We start from the raw sequence: 15,579 nt of genomic DNA on the forward strand, positions 1-15,579 counted from the left end.
GGACAAAATAAATTGTAAAAATTATAGAGGAATAAGTTTACTGAGTATACCAGGAAAAGTATACGGTAGGGTTATTATTGAAAGAATTGGAGGTAAGACAGAATGTAGAATTGCAGATGAGCAAGGAGGCTTCAGAGTGGGTAGGGGATGTGTAGATCAAGTGTTTACATTGAAGTATATATGTGAACAGTATTTAGATAAAGGTAGGGAAGTTTTTATTGCATTTATGGATTTAGAAAAGGCATATGATAGAGTGGATAGATGAGCAATGTGGCAGATGTTGCAAGTATATGGAATAGGTGGTAAGTTACTAAATGCTGTAAAGAGTTTTCTTGAGGATAGTTAGGCTCAGGTTAGGGTGTGTAGAAGAGAGGGAGACTATTTCCCGGTAAAAGTAGGTCTTAGACAGGGATGTGTAATGTCACCATGGTTGTTTAATATATTTATGGATGGGGTTGTAAAAGAAGTAAATGGTAGGGTGTTCGGGAGAGGGGTGGTATTAAATTATGGGGAATTAAATACAAATTGGGAAGTGACACAGTTACTTTTTGCTGATGATACTGTGCTTATGGGAGATTCTAAAGAAAAATTGCAAAGGTTAGTGGACGAATTTGAGAGTGTGTGTAAAGGTAGAAAGTTGAAAGTGAGCATAGAAAAGAGTAAGGTGATGAGAGTATCAAATGATTTAGATGAAGTAAAATTGGATATCAAATTGGGGAGGAGGAGTATGGAAGAAGTGAATGTTTTTCAGATATTTGGGAGTTGACGTGTCAGCGGATGGATTTATGAAGGATGAGGTTAATCATAGAATTGATGAAGGAAAAAAAGGTGAGTGGTGCATTGAGGTATATGTGGAGGCAAAAAATGTTATCTATGTGGGCAAAGAAGGGAAGGTATGAAAGTATAGTAGTACCAACACTCTCATATGTGTGTGAAGGAGGCGGTTGGAGGCAGTGGAGATGTCCTAAGGGCAATGTGTGGTGTAAATATTATGCAGAAAAATCGGAGTGTGGAAATTAGGAGAAGGTGTGGAGTTAATAAAAGTATTAGTCAGAGGGCTGAACAGCGTTTGTTGAGGTGGTTTGGTCATTTAGAGAGAATGGATCAAATAGAATGACATGGAGAGCGTATAAATCTGTAGGGGAAGGAAGGCGGGGTAGGGGTCGTCCTCGAAAAGGTTGGAGAGAGGGGGTAAAGGAGGTGTTGTGGGCGAGGGGTTTGGACTTCCAGCAAGCGTGCGGGAGCGTGTTAAATAGGAGTGAATGTAGATAAATGGTATTTGGGACCTGACGAGCTGTTGGAGTGTGAGCAGGGTAATATTTAGTGAAGGGATTCAAGGAAACCGGTTATTTTATATAATCGGACTTGAGTCTTGGAGGGGTTTGGGATATTGGCAGTTTGGAGGGATATATTGGGTATTTTTATACGTATATACTTCTAAACTGTTGTATTCTGGGCACCTCTGCAAAAACAGTGATTATGTGTGAGTGAGGTGAAAGTGTAGAATGATGAAAGTATTTTCTTTTCGAGGATTTTCTTTATTTTGGGGTCACCCTGCCTCAGTAGGAGACGGCCGACTTGTTAATATATATATATATATATATATATATATATATATATATATATATATATATATATATATATATATATATATATATATATTAGATAGGTAGTAGGTTGGTAGACAGCAACCGCCCAGGGAGGTACTACCGTCCTGCCAAGTGAGTGTAAAACGAAAGCCTGTAATTGTTTTACATGATGGTAAGATTGCTGGTGTCCATTTTTCTGTCTCATAAACATGCAAGGTTTCAGGTACGTCTTGCTACTTCTACTTACACTTAGGTCACACTACACATACATGTACAAGCATATACATACACACCACTCTGGGTTTTCTTCCATTTTCTTACTAGTTCTTGTTCATGTTTATTTCCTCTTACCTCCATGGGGAAGTGGAGCAGAGTTCTTCCTCCCTAAGCCATCCGTGTTGTAAGAGGCAACTAAAATGCCGGGAGCAAGGGGCTAGTAACCTCTTCTCCTGTATATATTACTAAATGTAAAAGGAGAAACTTTCGTTTTTTCTTTTGGGCCACCCCGCCTCGGTGGGATACGGCCGGTGTGTTGAAAGAAAGAAAGATATATATATTAGTGACTTCAATGTCCCCAAAAGCACTAATGCAACCATTCTCACCCTATCAGATTTCATTCAGTTTTAATAAGTTATAATGAAAACACAGATAACCAACACATAGGAGAGAGGGAAGCTGATGACGACGTTTCGGTCTGTCTTGAACCATTTACAAAGTGGTCGTAAGCTTCTCTCTGCTATGTGCAAGTTGGGTATTGTTCTAGTCACGGTGTTGTGCCTTTTTCATCTTTGAGTTATAATGAAATTCTTTCTGTATGGATCACTACTTTTACGGTAATGGAATCTCGCTGAATCTTTGTATTTTCTCCTGATTCATGGTATTGGAGATTCTTAAATACTTAGTGAACCTTCCTTTAACAAGAACGAAGTAATGACTAATTAGCCAGCAATAGTTGTTAATCAATAAAATTCTTTACTTTTGTTAGTTGTGAACGTTTATGGAGTAGTTAGTGAGTATTGAAGAATATTGTAGTAAGAGATTCAGAGAAAGTCTTTACAAGAAGGTGTGGCAAAGTTACCACCGGATTCAGACAAGTATCACAGAAAAACTTTATTGATCTTTTATGAGGAATTTTTTCAAAATAAAGAATATTTACTGAATATAAAAAAATAAGTATAGAACAAAATATCACCTTATCTCAAATTATAATATTAGGTGATATATATATATATATATATATATATATATATATATATATATATATATATATATATATATATATATATATATATATATATATTCCCCCCAAAATGCTGATGGATGTGTCTATAAGATTCCTTGTAAAATTTGCGATAAAGTTTATTACGGTCAAACTGGTAAAAATCACGAACTAAGATTAAAACAACATAAATATAGCATTAGAACTGGACAAGATTCCAATGCTCTATTTATTCATGTAAGAGATTTTAACCATCCAATTGATTTTCAAAAAGTTGAGAAAGTAGTATCAAGCAAGTCCGTGGTCGACAGGAATATAATTGAATCTTGTTTCATAAAAAGCAGTTTTGACAATAATATGAATATTTCCTTTGGTTTATATAAATTAGACCCATTTATAATTAATAGAATTTGGGAAGAATTTAATAATACACTGGACAAATAATAATTTTAAAATTTTCTTGGGTAGAATAGTTTGTGGGTGAGTTGTGCAAAGGACCTATCCAAGTTGGGTCGGCGCGCATCAGGTGTTTAACCGTTGTGGGATCTGATAGTGAGGTGCTGGCCAGACCCCTTATATAGCTTCCTTGGATGCTTTACTTTCATAGTTCCTTGATAATGTGAGTAGTCACGAAAGCGCTTGGAATTTCTCTATTCTTTCAGAGTGGTTGTTTTGCATATTCTGAAATCACCTGTTTACTGTGATCTTATTGTATATATATATATATATATATAAATATATATATATATATATATATATATATATATATATATATATATATATATATATATATATATATATATATTAATGGCGTCATTTTTTGAGGACGCTACAGTGTGTGTGTGTTGGAGGGTTTTCAGTTTAGTATACTGAGCTGGTCGACCTCCTGCGCCGCGGGTTCCAGATACTCGTTGAGGTCACCACGTCGGGCCCCCAGCACCCACAGCCCCACGCCTGCACCCACGCCTGCTGCTTCACTCCTGAACACGTTGAAAATGGGAAGTGACACAGTTACTTTTTGCTGATGATACTGTGCTTATGGGAGATTCTAAAGAAAAATTGCAAAGGTTAGTGGACAAATTTGAGAGTGTGTGTAAAGGTAGAAAGTTGAAAGTGAACATAGAAAAGAGTAAGGTGATGAGAGTATCAAATGATTTAGATGAAGTAAAATTGGATATCAAATTGGGGAGGAGGAGTATGGAAGAAGTGAATGTTTTCAGATATTTGGGAGTTGACGTGTCGGCGGATGGATTTATCAAGGATGAGGTTAATCATAGAATTGATGAAGGAAAAAAGGTGAGTGGTGCATTGAGGTATATGTGGAGGCAAAAAATGTTATCTATGAAGGCAAAGAAGGGAATGTATGAAAGTATAGTAGTACCAACACTCTTATATGGGTGTGAAATTTGGGTTGTAAATGCTGCAACGAGGAGGCGGTTGGAGGCAGTGGAGATGTCCTGTCTAAGGGCAATGTGTGGTGTAAATATTATGCAGAAAAATCGGAGTGTGGAAATTAGGAGAAGGTGTGGAGTTAATGAAAGTATTAGTCAGAGGGCTGAACAACGTTTGTTGAGGTGGTTTGGTCATTTAGAGAGAATGGATCAAATAGAATGACATGGAGAGCGTATAAATCTGTAGGGGAAGGAAGGCGGGGTAGGGGTCGTCCTCGAAAAGGTTGGTGAGAGGGGGTAAAGGAGGTGTTGTGGGCGAGGGGTTTGGACCTCCAGCAAGCGTGCGTGAGCGTGTTAGATAGGAGTGAATGTAGACAAAGGGTATTTGGGACCTGACGAGCTGTTGGAGTATGAGCAGGGTAATATTTAGTGAAGGGATTCAAGGAAACCGGCTATTTTATAACTTTTATAAACTTAGTGAACCTTCCTTTAAGAAGAACGAAGTAATGACCAATTAGCCAGCAATAGCTGTTAATCAATAAAATTCTTTATTTTTATTAGTTGTGAACGTTTATGGAGTAGTTAGTGAGTATTGAAGAATATTGTAGTAAGAGATTCAGAGAAAGTCTTTACAAGAAGGTGTGGCGAAGTTACCACCGGATTCAGACAAGTATCACAGAAAAACTTTATCCATCTTTTATGAAGAATTTTTTCAAAATAAAGAATATTTACTGAATATAAAAAAAATAAGTATAGAACAAAATATCACCTTGTCTCAAACTATAATATTAGATGATATATATATATATATATATATATATATATATATATATATATATATATATATTCCCCCCAAAATGCTGATGGATGTGTCTATAAGATTCCTTGTAAAATTTGCGATAAAGTTTATTACGGTCAAACTGGTAAAAATCTCGAACTAAGATTAAAACAACATAAATATAGCATTAGAACTGGACAAGATTCCAATGCTCTATTTATTCATGTAAGAGATTTTAACCATCCAATTGATTTTCAAAAAGTTGAGAAAGTAGTATCAAGCAAGTCCGTGGTCGACAGGAATATAATTGAATTTTGTTTCATAAAAAGCAGTTTTGACAATAATATGAATATTTCCTTTGGTTTATATAAATTAGACCCATTTATAATTAATAGAATTTGGGAAGAATTTAATAATACACTGGACAAATAATAATTTTAAAATTTTCTTGGGTAGAATAGTTTGTGGGGTGAGTTGTGCAAAGGACCTATCCAAGTTGGGTCGGCGCGCGTCAGGTGTTTAACCGTTGTGGGATCTGATAGTGAGGTGCTGGCCAGACCCCTTATATAGCTTCCTTGGATGCTTTACTTTCATAGTTCCTTGATAATGTGAGTAGTCACGAAAGCGCTTGGAATTTCTCTATTCTTTCACAGTGGTTGTTTTGTATATTCTGAAATCACCTGTTTACTGTGATCTTATTGCATATATATATATATATATATATATATATATATATATATATATATATATATATATATATATATATATATATATATATATATATATATATATATATATAATGGCGTCATTTTTTGAGGACGCTACAGTGTGTGTGTGTGTTGGAGGGTTTTCAGTCTAGTATACTGAGCTGGTCGACCTCCTGCGCCGCGGGTTCCAGATACTCGTTGAGGTCACCACGTCGGGCCCCCAGCACCCACAGCCCCACGCCTGCACCCACGCCTGCACCCACGCCTGCTGCTTCACTCCTGAACACGTTGAAAAAAGAAACCTTATTAGAGTCGCGAGTACCACTAAGGTAAGATACCTTAGAGTCGCGAGTACCACTAAGGTAAGATACCTTAGAGTCAAAACTACAACTGAGATAAAATATATTATTAAAGTAACTGAGGTAAGTTAAGCTATTACAGTGAAGACTACAACCTGTGTGAGATATATCATGTGACAACAGAGATGTCATTGCAGGTATGGTATGAGAACAGGTGTGGAGTGTCACGACAGGTGTGGAGTGTCACTACAAGTGTGGGGTGTCACTACAGGTATTGAGTGTCACTACAGGTGTGGAGTGTCACTACAGGTGTGGAGTGTCACTACAGGTGTGGAGTGTCACTACAGGTGTGGAGTGTCACTACAGGTGTGGAGTGTCACAACACCTGCAATGACTTCTCTCTTGTCACGCCACACCTGCAATGACTTCTCTCTTGTCAAGCCATGTCTGTCATGGCTTCTTCTATGTCACACAGATACGTCAAAAATAAACGTATTTACTCACTGGATGACGTAGGTGAGTGGAGGCAGAGTGTCACCCCAGGCACTCATGGTGTCAGTCAGACTCATGTCCGGCACTGTTCTGCACATAAGGCCGGAACTCTCGAACACAACACCTGCAATAACCCCTCTGTTGTTACAACGCACCTGCAACAGCATCTCTGTTGAGGTATCACATCTGCAATGACACCTCTTGTTTCTGCACTTGCAACATTGCAATAATATAAACTGCTTTATGAAGAGGAAATTCTAATCAAGACTCAGAACAGGAGGCTTGGTCTGGGACCGGGCCGCGGAGGCTTGGTCTGAGACCGGGCCGCGGAGGCCTGGTCTGGGACCGGGCCGCGGAGGCTTGGTCTGAGACCGGGCCGCGGAGGCCTGGTCTGGGACAGGGCCGCGGAGGGCTGGTCTGAGACCGGGCCGCGGAGGCCTGGTCTGGGACCGGGCCGCGGAGGCCTGGTCTGGGACAGGGCCGCGGAGGCTTGGTCTTGGACTGGGCCGCGGAAGCCTGGTGTGGGACCGGGCCATAGAGACCTGGTCGGGGACCGGGACTCGGAGGCGGTGACCTCTGGAAGGGACACCGGGTAAACTCCAGTTAAACTCCAGGTAAACTAGAGGTGAATTCCAGGTAAACTCTAGGAAAACTCCAAGAATACTCTGGTATACCCAGGTAAACTGAAATAAATTCAAGTAAACTCAAGTAAAACTAAAACTCCAGGTACACTAAGCTTAGTAAACTCCAGGTACACTCCAGATAAACTCCAGGTAAGTGGTTTTCAAGTTTTTGGGAGTAACGGTGAGCTGAGAGAGACGAGGGAAGGTTCACTGCAACCGTCAACGTCAACAGAGATGAACAGTGATATCACTGTACGCGGACCTGGAGACTCAACCTCAAGCTAGGATTCTGTGCAAACTAACAAAATAGAACTGGCTGCGTCAGAGACAATGTTCTTAGGGTCGGCTCTGCGTCTTCCCAGGAGCTAGAAGTAGTTCGTATGTTTTGTGAAGCCGGTCTGAATACTTTTCTGACTTGGTGACAGAACATTCTACTCACATCCGAATAAACCCGGGTTCAACATATGAGCAAGTCTCCTAGCACCTGCTGTCCCTAGTAATTTTGCATTAAATAGAAACAGAGAGGTTAGTTAACTGTTGCTGGTTACATTCCAGAGCACAAAAGAAAACAAGAACGTCATCGGAATAAACTGCACTGGCTTTCAAGAGTTTTCTTGCGTTATTAAACCCCGGAATTAGTAATCAAAATAAAATCTACTTCTTAAGCTGGCACTGTCACGTGATCAGAGTGTAAGGGAAAACGTCTAGGTGTTGGAAATTGTATATAAACTAGGGAAGTATCGTTTAGTATGTTGGTTTATCAGAGTTGCAGGAGTTCATCATCTGCAACGCCACCTGGACAGCTACTTGGTAACCTGGACGTCAGGTGCAATTCACTTCATTACGGATCCTCACCTGCTCTGGTAAGACTACAGTTTGTGGTTGTTAGATGGTGATTGTAATGACCATACTTACGGGTGACATAAGTAATATTCTACTCTTATTGTGGCCTACACCTTAGTCTATTCATTTTTATTTGTTTTTCATTCTTGTTAGCTTTACTTAATGAAGATCCCGTTCAAACCATACTTTATTCATTTGACTCTTTTTCTCTCTTTTTCTTATTTGTTGCTTGTAAGTTTAGTTTTTTCATTAATGTTTCACACAGGGAATCCCAACATCTCTCTGTTTTTTTGTTCCTTTCAGTGTCTTTTAATGAAAGGTTTCAATTATCTTTGGGTTATGTCGTAGTCTTGTCTGTACGTGACGTCACAGGCGAGCGTCCGCCATTTTGACAGACTAATTCCAGTAATGCTGTTTACCTCTCACAAAATGACTGATATTTAAAAAAGTAATTATGTAAATGACTAATATTAATAACTGATACATTAATGTTTATCTGTAATGTGTGTTCAGAGTATATACCATATAACACAAAGCTTTATGCCACCAGAGTAGTTAACTGTACGACAAGCTCGTCCTGTGTGCTGTAACGTAAGTATTGAGGATTACAGAAGTTGTAATTAATCTTTGTCAGTCACTTCTAGACATGGTTTCTTATATCATTAAGATATTACACTAAATTTCCAGGCTATAAGACTGCTGAATGGGCCATCATATTATAAATTCAATTTTCCCTGACTAATTTAGTGACTACGGTGTCCCGTAGCTCGATCGCTAGCGCCCTCAGCTCACACACTGAGGTCCGGAGTTCGAATCTCAGGTACGGCTGGAAAACATTAGGGACGTGTACCTGCTGTCGCTGTTCACCCATTAGTATAAAATGGGTACCTGGGTGTTAGTCGACTGGTGTGGGTCGCATCCTGGGACAAAACTGACCTAATTTGCCCAAAATGATCAGCATAACAAGCGGCTTTCTACATAGCAGTATGTAATTGATGTCAGCTAGGACTGTTTACCATGTACTTGCAGAAATAAAGACACTATATTAAAACGACCACTTCTCAGACATGGAGAACTAGAAGAACTCAAACGAAAGGACTCACAAAGGGTGAGGAAAAAGTGAGGGTAAGTGAAGAATATGTGGGAGAGGAAAGACTGCAACAAAAGAAAAACAGAGCCAGGGCTAGACGTAGCAGCAAAACTTTTGATCACAATAGAAGCTAAGCCGTGACAGTGTACCTGAGAGCGGCATCCTCTTTCTCCTGCGTGATGGTGGCTGTTCGAGGCCATCGTCGCCGTGGTGGTACTGCAGTAGCTGTTGCTGTTGGTGCAACATGTCCTCCTCTAGGCCCACCTTACCCCTGAAGAGTCTCGTCACCTCGCTGTGTATCACGGGACGGTCACGCCTCCGAAATACAATCCACACAAGCAGCTCCGCCAGTTCGTAAAGTCGCTCGAAGATTTGGTTGTCCCTGGCCCCGTAACTCTGCAAGCTGCGCCCTCGCTGTCAGGAAAGTGAATCTTCATGTCAAGGATGAACTTCATAACAACGGGAACAACATACAATAGTAAGAGAAAGACACGCTGAAGAACAATCTCTTTTTGAGACAACGTTTCTCTGGGTATACCTTTATCAAGATATTATATAGCTCTGCACAGGGCGAAAAGTTGTCCCAAATAAATGTTTGCTCTGCAGCTTAGCAGTGGAAAAATAATCATCTAAATTTCAGTAATTAACGTTGTCTATTGACTAACAACGAATGTAAATAAATTAATTAATTATCAATGACAATGAATACAGGAACTTTTGTAAGTGCATGAACCACTGACTCTGTGAGTGCATGAACCACTGAGTGTGAGTGCATGAACCACTGAGTGTGAGTGCATGAACCACTGACTGTGAGTGCATGAACCACTGACTGTGAGTGCATGAACCACTGACTCTGTGAGTGCATGAACCACTGACTGTGAGTGCATGAACCCCTGACTCTGTGAGTGCATGAACCACTGACTCTGTGAGTGCATGAACCACTGACTGTGAGTGCATGAACCACTGACTGTGAGTGCATGAACCACTGACTCTGTGAGTGCATGAACCACTGACTCTGTGAGTGCATGAACCACTGACTCTGTGAGTGCATGAACCACTGACTCTGTGAGTGCATGAACCCCTGACTCTGTGAGTGCATGAACCACTGACTCTGTGAGTGCATGAACCACTGACTCTGTGAGTGCATGAACCACTGACTCTGTGAGTGCATGAACCACTGACTCTGTGAGTGCATGAACCACTGACTCTGTGAGTGCATGAACCACTGAGTGCATGAACCACTGACTCTGTGAGTGCATGAACCATTGACTGTGAGTGCTGAACAACTGACTCTGAGTGTAGGAACCACTGTGAGTGCATGAACCACTGACTCTGTGAGTACATGAACCACTGAGTGCATGAACCACTGACTGAAAGTTCATGAACCACTGTGTGAGTGCATGAGCCACTGACTCTGTGAGTGCATGAACCACTGACTCTTTGTAAGTACATCAACCACTGATTTTATAAGTACATGAACCATTGTAATTGAGAGGCTCAGCACTGAAAGACTCACACGGACTCAGCACTGAAGGATTCACACGGACTTAGCACTGAAGGACTCACACGGACTCAGAACTGAAGGACTCACACGGACTCAGCACTGAAGGACTCACACGGACTCAGCACTGAAGGATTCACATGGACTTAGCACTGAAGGACTCACACGTACTCAGAACTGAAGGACTCACACGGACTCAGCACTGAAGGACTCACACGGACTCGGCACTGAAGGACTCACACAGACTTAGCACTGAAGGACTCACACGGACTCAGCACTGAAGGACTCATACGAACTCAGCACTGAGGGACTCACACGGGCTCAGCACTGAAGGACTCACACGGACTTAGCACTGAAGGACTCAAACTGTCAGCATAGTTGCTGATCCCCTTATATGTGTTATATAGATTAGCTGAGTATCATAGTACCATCCATGTGTTTATATAGAAGATCCCTTAGGCCTGTGACTGTATGACGTCACGGGATGCAGCGTGAGTGAGTGACAAGCTGCCTCTTCTTCACTCGACGGATAGACATAGACAGGCGAGCAGGGCATGCCTGGGCTCCCACCTCTCATCACAGTCTGACAATATATAGTGTTACCATCCAACAAGGTGTTTACCTTCAACCCTCGTATCTCCTTAAGAACCCCCTACAACAAATTGGTGGCAACGGAGGGCCTGTAATTCTGACGATTACAGCGATTTCTGTAGGTAAGTTTCTACTGAGCTGGTTGCCATCTTGTGAGTAGGCCTGCCGAGAAGGGTAACGTTCGACCTACCTCAAGCCAGCCAGCTACCCCGACCAAGCTTCTACCAGCTCTACAATATTCACTGGTCAGTCTTTGTATTAGTGTTTATCTGCTTATTTGCATCACTCCCGAGGTGTTGACCCGAGTTTGCAAAATAAGCCAGCAACCAGTCTGTGGTGAGGGAGTCAGTCCAGCCTAGCCTACTCCATCCAGCTTTGCCTGCCAAGCCAGCTTTCCACCCCTGCTGTGCTCATCGTTAGAAGTTATCGAGCCATTCTGTGTGAAGGGTTAAGATAAGCCAAGCCAGCCAGCAACTAACCCAGGTGACTCACCCAGTACTCAAGCAAACCACGTGGGTACAGTCTTCATCGCTTGTGCTTCAAGCTCCAAGCCATCTCTGTGGTGTTGTGGTAATTCATGGGTTTGTTTTTAAGCCAGCCGGCTTAGAAATATCTTCGCGTCAGTGAGGGTGTCCCCAGTGAGGCTTACGCCGTTCATCCCATAGGCCCACTCATCACGTGGTCTCACCACCCCCGGCCTCAGCCCTGCTTCAGCCCACTCACCCAACCACTACCACTGTGTTATTGTACTCTTATTATGGGTACTAGCACCATATTTTAAGGACCACATAGGGGGTCAAGAGCTAGAGTGTGTCTTCGTCAGTGGTGCCACCATTGAAAGCCTCCTGTGTGAAGTCTATCGTCGATGTAAGCGCAAATTCTACGATCACGTGTGCAGAGGACAGTAGCCAGCCGCAAGACGACATAAACATCCTCCACCACCATCCACCACCATCTACCTAATTCTTCATCAAGTCGTTACAGTGATAATATTTTTCATAGAGACATTTGCGTGTGTTGAGACATTTCTTTTTGTTTCCAGTGATTTCTTAGTGACATTCAGTAACTCTTGATTAGACTCAATGTTTATTATATACTGTTTGCAATATTTTTTTTATCTTCTTAATTCAGTGTTAATTTTCGTGCATAATTTCATGTCTGTTGTGTTGTGTTCTTTTTTTTATACACTTGAAGTAAGTACCTTAATGTTTTTCCTTTGTTGTGTGTGCAACACATATGAGCAGTATAGAACTTGTGTTTACACTTCAGAATCACCCTGTGTTCACAGTATTGCAGTGAAGTAATTCACTAATTTATTACCTTGTATTCTGCATCACAACTCAGTGTTGTCTGTTATATTTTCCTCCCGGCAATTGTGTATTCTTGTTTAGTTCTCTCTGTGTGTTGAACATTTTTGTCTTAATTCTTTTCATTTAGCCAGTGTCTAATTTGTCTTATTTCCACAGACAATAGTGCCATTGTTTTGTGCAAGCAAGAAAATTATTTTATCAAATTTTTCACACCTCAAGTTTCATAGCAAGAAAATTCTAGTATTGTGTTTATATTGATGTGTTGTGTTCTGCATCACTGTAAGTGTTCAAGCTTTTTTTGTTCTGTGTTTTTGCACCTATTATTTTTCATGTTTCATTGAACAAATTCACTCTTAGTGCAATTTTTAAGTTGTTCATTTAAAGTAAACTGTTCTTTGTTTGTTCAGTAAGTGTTGCTTAAGCTGCAATTAAGAGTTAAAGTGTTCACTCAGTTCATTCCTTGATATATATTTCTTTTTCTTGTAAACTGTATTTTCTTGTGTGTGTAATATTTTTATTATTGCACATTGACTCATTTTGCAACAATTCTTGTGCAAACATTGTGTTGCCATTAAAATTTTTCTTGCAGAAATTTTAAGTAGTGTTGTGCAGTACTCTTGATTAGCAATTGTTATTTGCAATATTGCTACAGTTTATTTCAGTGCAGTTTTTTATGCTCTGTTCTGTGCATAATATTTTATTCTTTGTGTGCCATTTTATTTTATTTTCAGTGAATTGTTTTCCCAGTTTTTCTTAATTTTGCACAAGATTTATTGAGTCCAATTTAACATTTTTGATTGATTCATCGTTTTATTGTTGAATTTCCCTATTGCATTGAGAGTAAAGACAACTCACTGTGCCATTCGTTCAATTTTAAAGTAAAGTTGAGCAAATTAGATTTGAGAAAAGTACATGTTCTCTTAATTTTCAAAGTGTTGTTTATTCAGCTGAGTATTTTCTTGTGTGAGTTTCCTTGCTTACCGTGTGACCTGTCAGTTTTTTATTTACTATGCAGAATAGTTAAGCATTTTCTTCCCATTTAAGTTCACTGTGTTGTGTGTTCCTCAGTTACATTTTATTTTGTTTCTCTAAATTCTTGTTTTACATTTTGCAAACATGTCTCAAGTCTTCTTAAGCGATGCCTCAGCAAATGCTGCTAGTACAACCAGTAATGCATCAGTTCACAATTCGAGTAATCCTGTATCAAATAATAGACACACTCAAACTTCTAGTCTGCGTAATTTCAGTCGTGATCCGTATGATGCTATGCCATTGTTCAATGGTAACCCAGACAACCTAGAAGGTTGGTTTACTGCTGTTCGAGCCAGAGCTAATACTTCAGTTGATGGTCTTCCATCTGAGAGTTGTTTAATCAGTAACAGAAAGGAGAATCTAGCCCGTTCTCCAGCCGCCTCACATGTGTTCAACTTAATTCATATGAAGGACTTTCAAGACCTAACCAGGTGGCAAGATTATGAACAGTTAATTCGTAACTATCTTGAACCGGTGTGAGAAACCGATCCTTTTGTCGTTCTCAAAGAATTAGTGCGCACAGCTCCAAGGCCAGAGGAGTCATTAGATGAGTTTGCCCTTCGTCTTAATAACCTAATGTCCTCATTCGTTAAAGCAGGTCAAAATTCTAAGTACCTTAAAGATAACAATAAACAAGCTCTTGATGGGTTTGCTAGATTAGCAGCATTCGGAGTTATTAAACAACTAATGCCACCGACATCAATGTATGTGTACAATTCAAGTTCTCTAGATGTTACTATGGGACCGCTCGCAGCTCTCATCCATGTACGTAATTTGTGTCCCGAGGGAACCTTCCCTTATCGTAAGTCTACGCCAACCACTTTGTCTACTCCTGTACTTCCTCTTGTTTGTGCTACTACCAAAACTCCCAACCTTAATCACTCGCGTCCATCATCCAAAGCTAGTGTTAAGAGCCATCATTCCCATAGCACCCGTAGTATGTACAGTACCCACAGTCAAAGAACTTGCTACAATTGTGGTTTCCGTGGCCATATTGCAATTAATTGTCCTGATAGTCACCCTAAGAGGCGTCGTACTGATGATGAGTACCAGTCAGATCTTCCCTACTGTACTTATCATAGAATACATGGACATGACACATCTGAGTGCAATGCTCTCTACAACCTTCAGTACTCTAGATCTTCCCGTGGCCGTTCCAACTGTTTTTCCAATTCGGGGGAATCCGAGCACCCCAGTCTACTCGTCCAGTCGTGACAGTAGGTGATAATGAGTACACCATACCAGTTCAAGATTCCTATGAAGCCTTAGCCAGCCTTGAGAATGACAACCTCGCTGTTGATGCTGCTTCACACGTCTCTGACGTAGAGGAATTTGAGGATGAAGTAGAAAATGCCTTCTCCGATAACAACCCACCCTTCTGTTTGCATATAACTCAAAACGAAACGATTGGTCCTTTAGTACAAGCTTCTATCCATAATGCTCCCATTTATGTGTTCATGGACTCTGGTGCGCAAGTTAATATCAGATCTAGCTTGTTTAAAGAGAAGCAGTTACGACGTGTCCTCCTCGTTGAACCAACTACTGTAACCTCCCTTAGTGGAGTAGCTGGTTCCCTTCTGCGTGTCCGAGGTCAGACTTCACTCACCTTTACTATCCAAGGTAGAGACTTTACTGCTGCTTTTCTTGTTGTCGACCAGATTACTTTCCCTGGTGATCTTCTACTGGGATTTGCTTCTATGCGAGACTTACGCATTGTGCTCGACCCTTACCGATGGCATGCCCAAATTGACGACTTGATCGTTCCATTATAGGGTTACCAGCTTGGATCAGAAATCTGCCATACTGCCACAGAGTATGATGTACGGATTAAGTCCTTACAAGCCAATGCATTTTCCAGTAGCATACCCAAGCAGTCAGGCACTAGTAACTCTGTCACTCCCATCTGTGTTCCACCTACACCTTCAGATATGCAAGATAGTGTATTGCCTCAAGTGTCTGAGGATGCTCAGACTGCTTTGAGTGCTCAGCCTATCCCTGCAATGTCTGCTAGTCCAAGTAGTAGTTTCTCCACAGGGGACGCCTTGTCGGAAAACAACTACTTGAAACTAGTAATGCCATCTCTTGTTGATGTCACATGCCGTCTGCAGAAAGAC

At 40.7% G+C, this 15,579-nt stretch overlaps 1 protein-coding gene across 1 annotated transcript in view; it reads right to left on the reverse strand.

Annotated features, from left to right (window-relative positions):
* Window positions 1-5,827: 5,827 nt before the first annotated feature.
* The window catches only part of LOC138852659 (uncharacterized), an 85,850-nt gene continuing 76,098 nt past the window's right edge, over window positions 5,828-15,579 (reverse strand). The window contains exons 5-7 of the mRNA XM_070084749.1: window positions 9,181-9,445; window positions 6,488-6,599; window positions 5,828-6,074 (exon numbers count right to left, since the gene is read on the reverse strand). Of these exons, the coding sequence (XP_069940850.1) occupies window positions 5,828-6,074; window positions 6,488-6,599; window positions 9,181-9,445 (624 nt within the window). The remainder of the gene's footprint in view (window positions 6,075-6,487; window positions 6,600-9,180; window positions 9,446-15,579) is intronic.

The sequence above is a fragment of the Cherax quadricarinatus genome, chromosome 13, assembly GCF_038502225.1.
Source record: "Cherax quadricarinatus isolate ZL_2023a chromosome 13, ASM3850222v1, whole genome shotgun sequence".
NCBI classification, from domain to species: Eukaryota; Metazoa; Arthropoda; class Malacostraca; order Decapoda; family Parastacidae; genus Cherax; species Cherax quadricarinatus.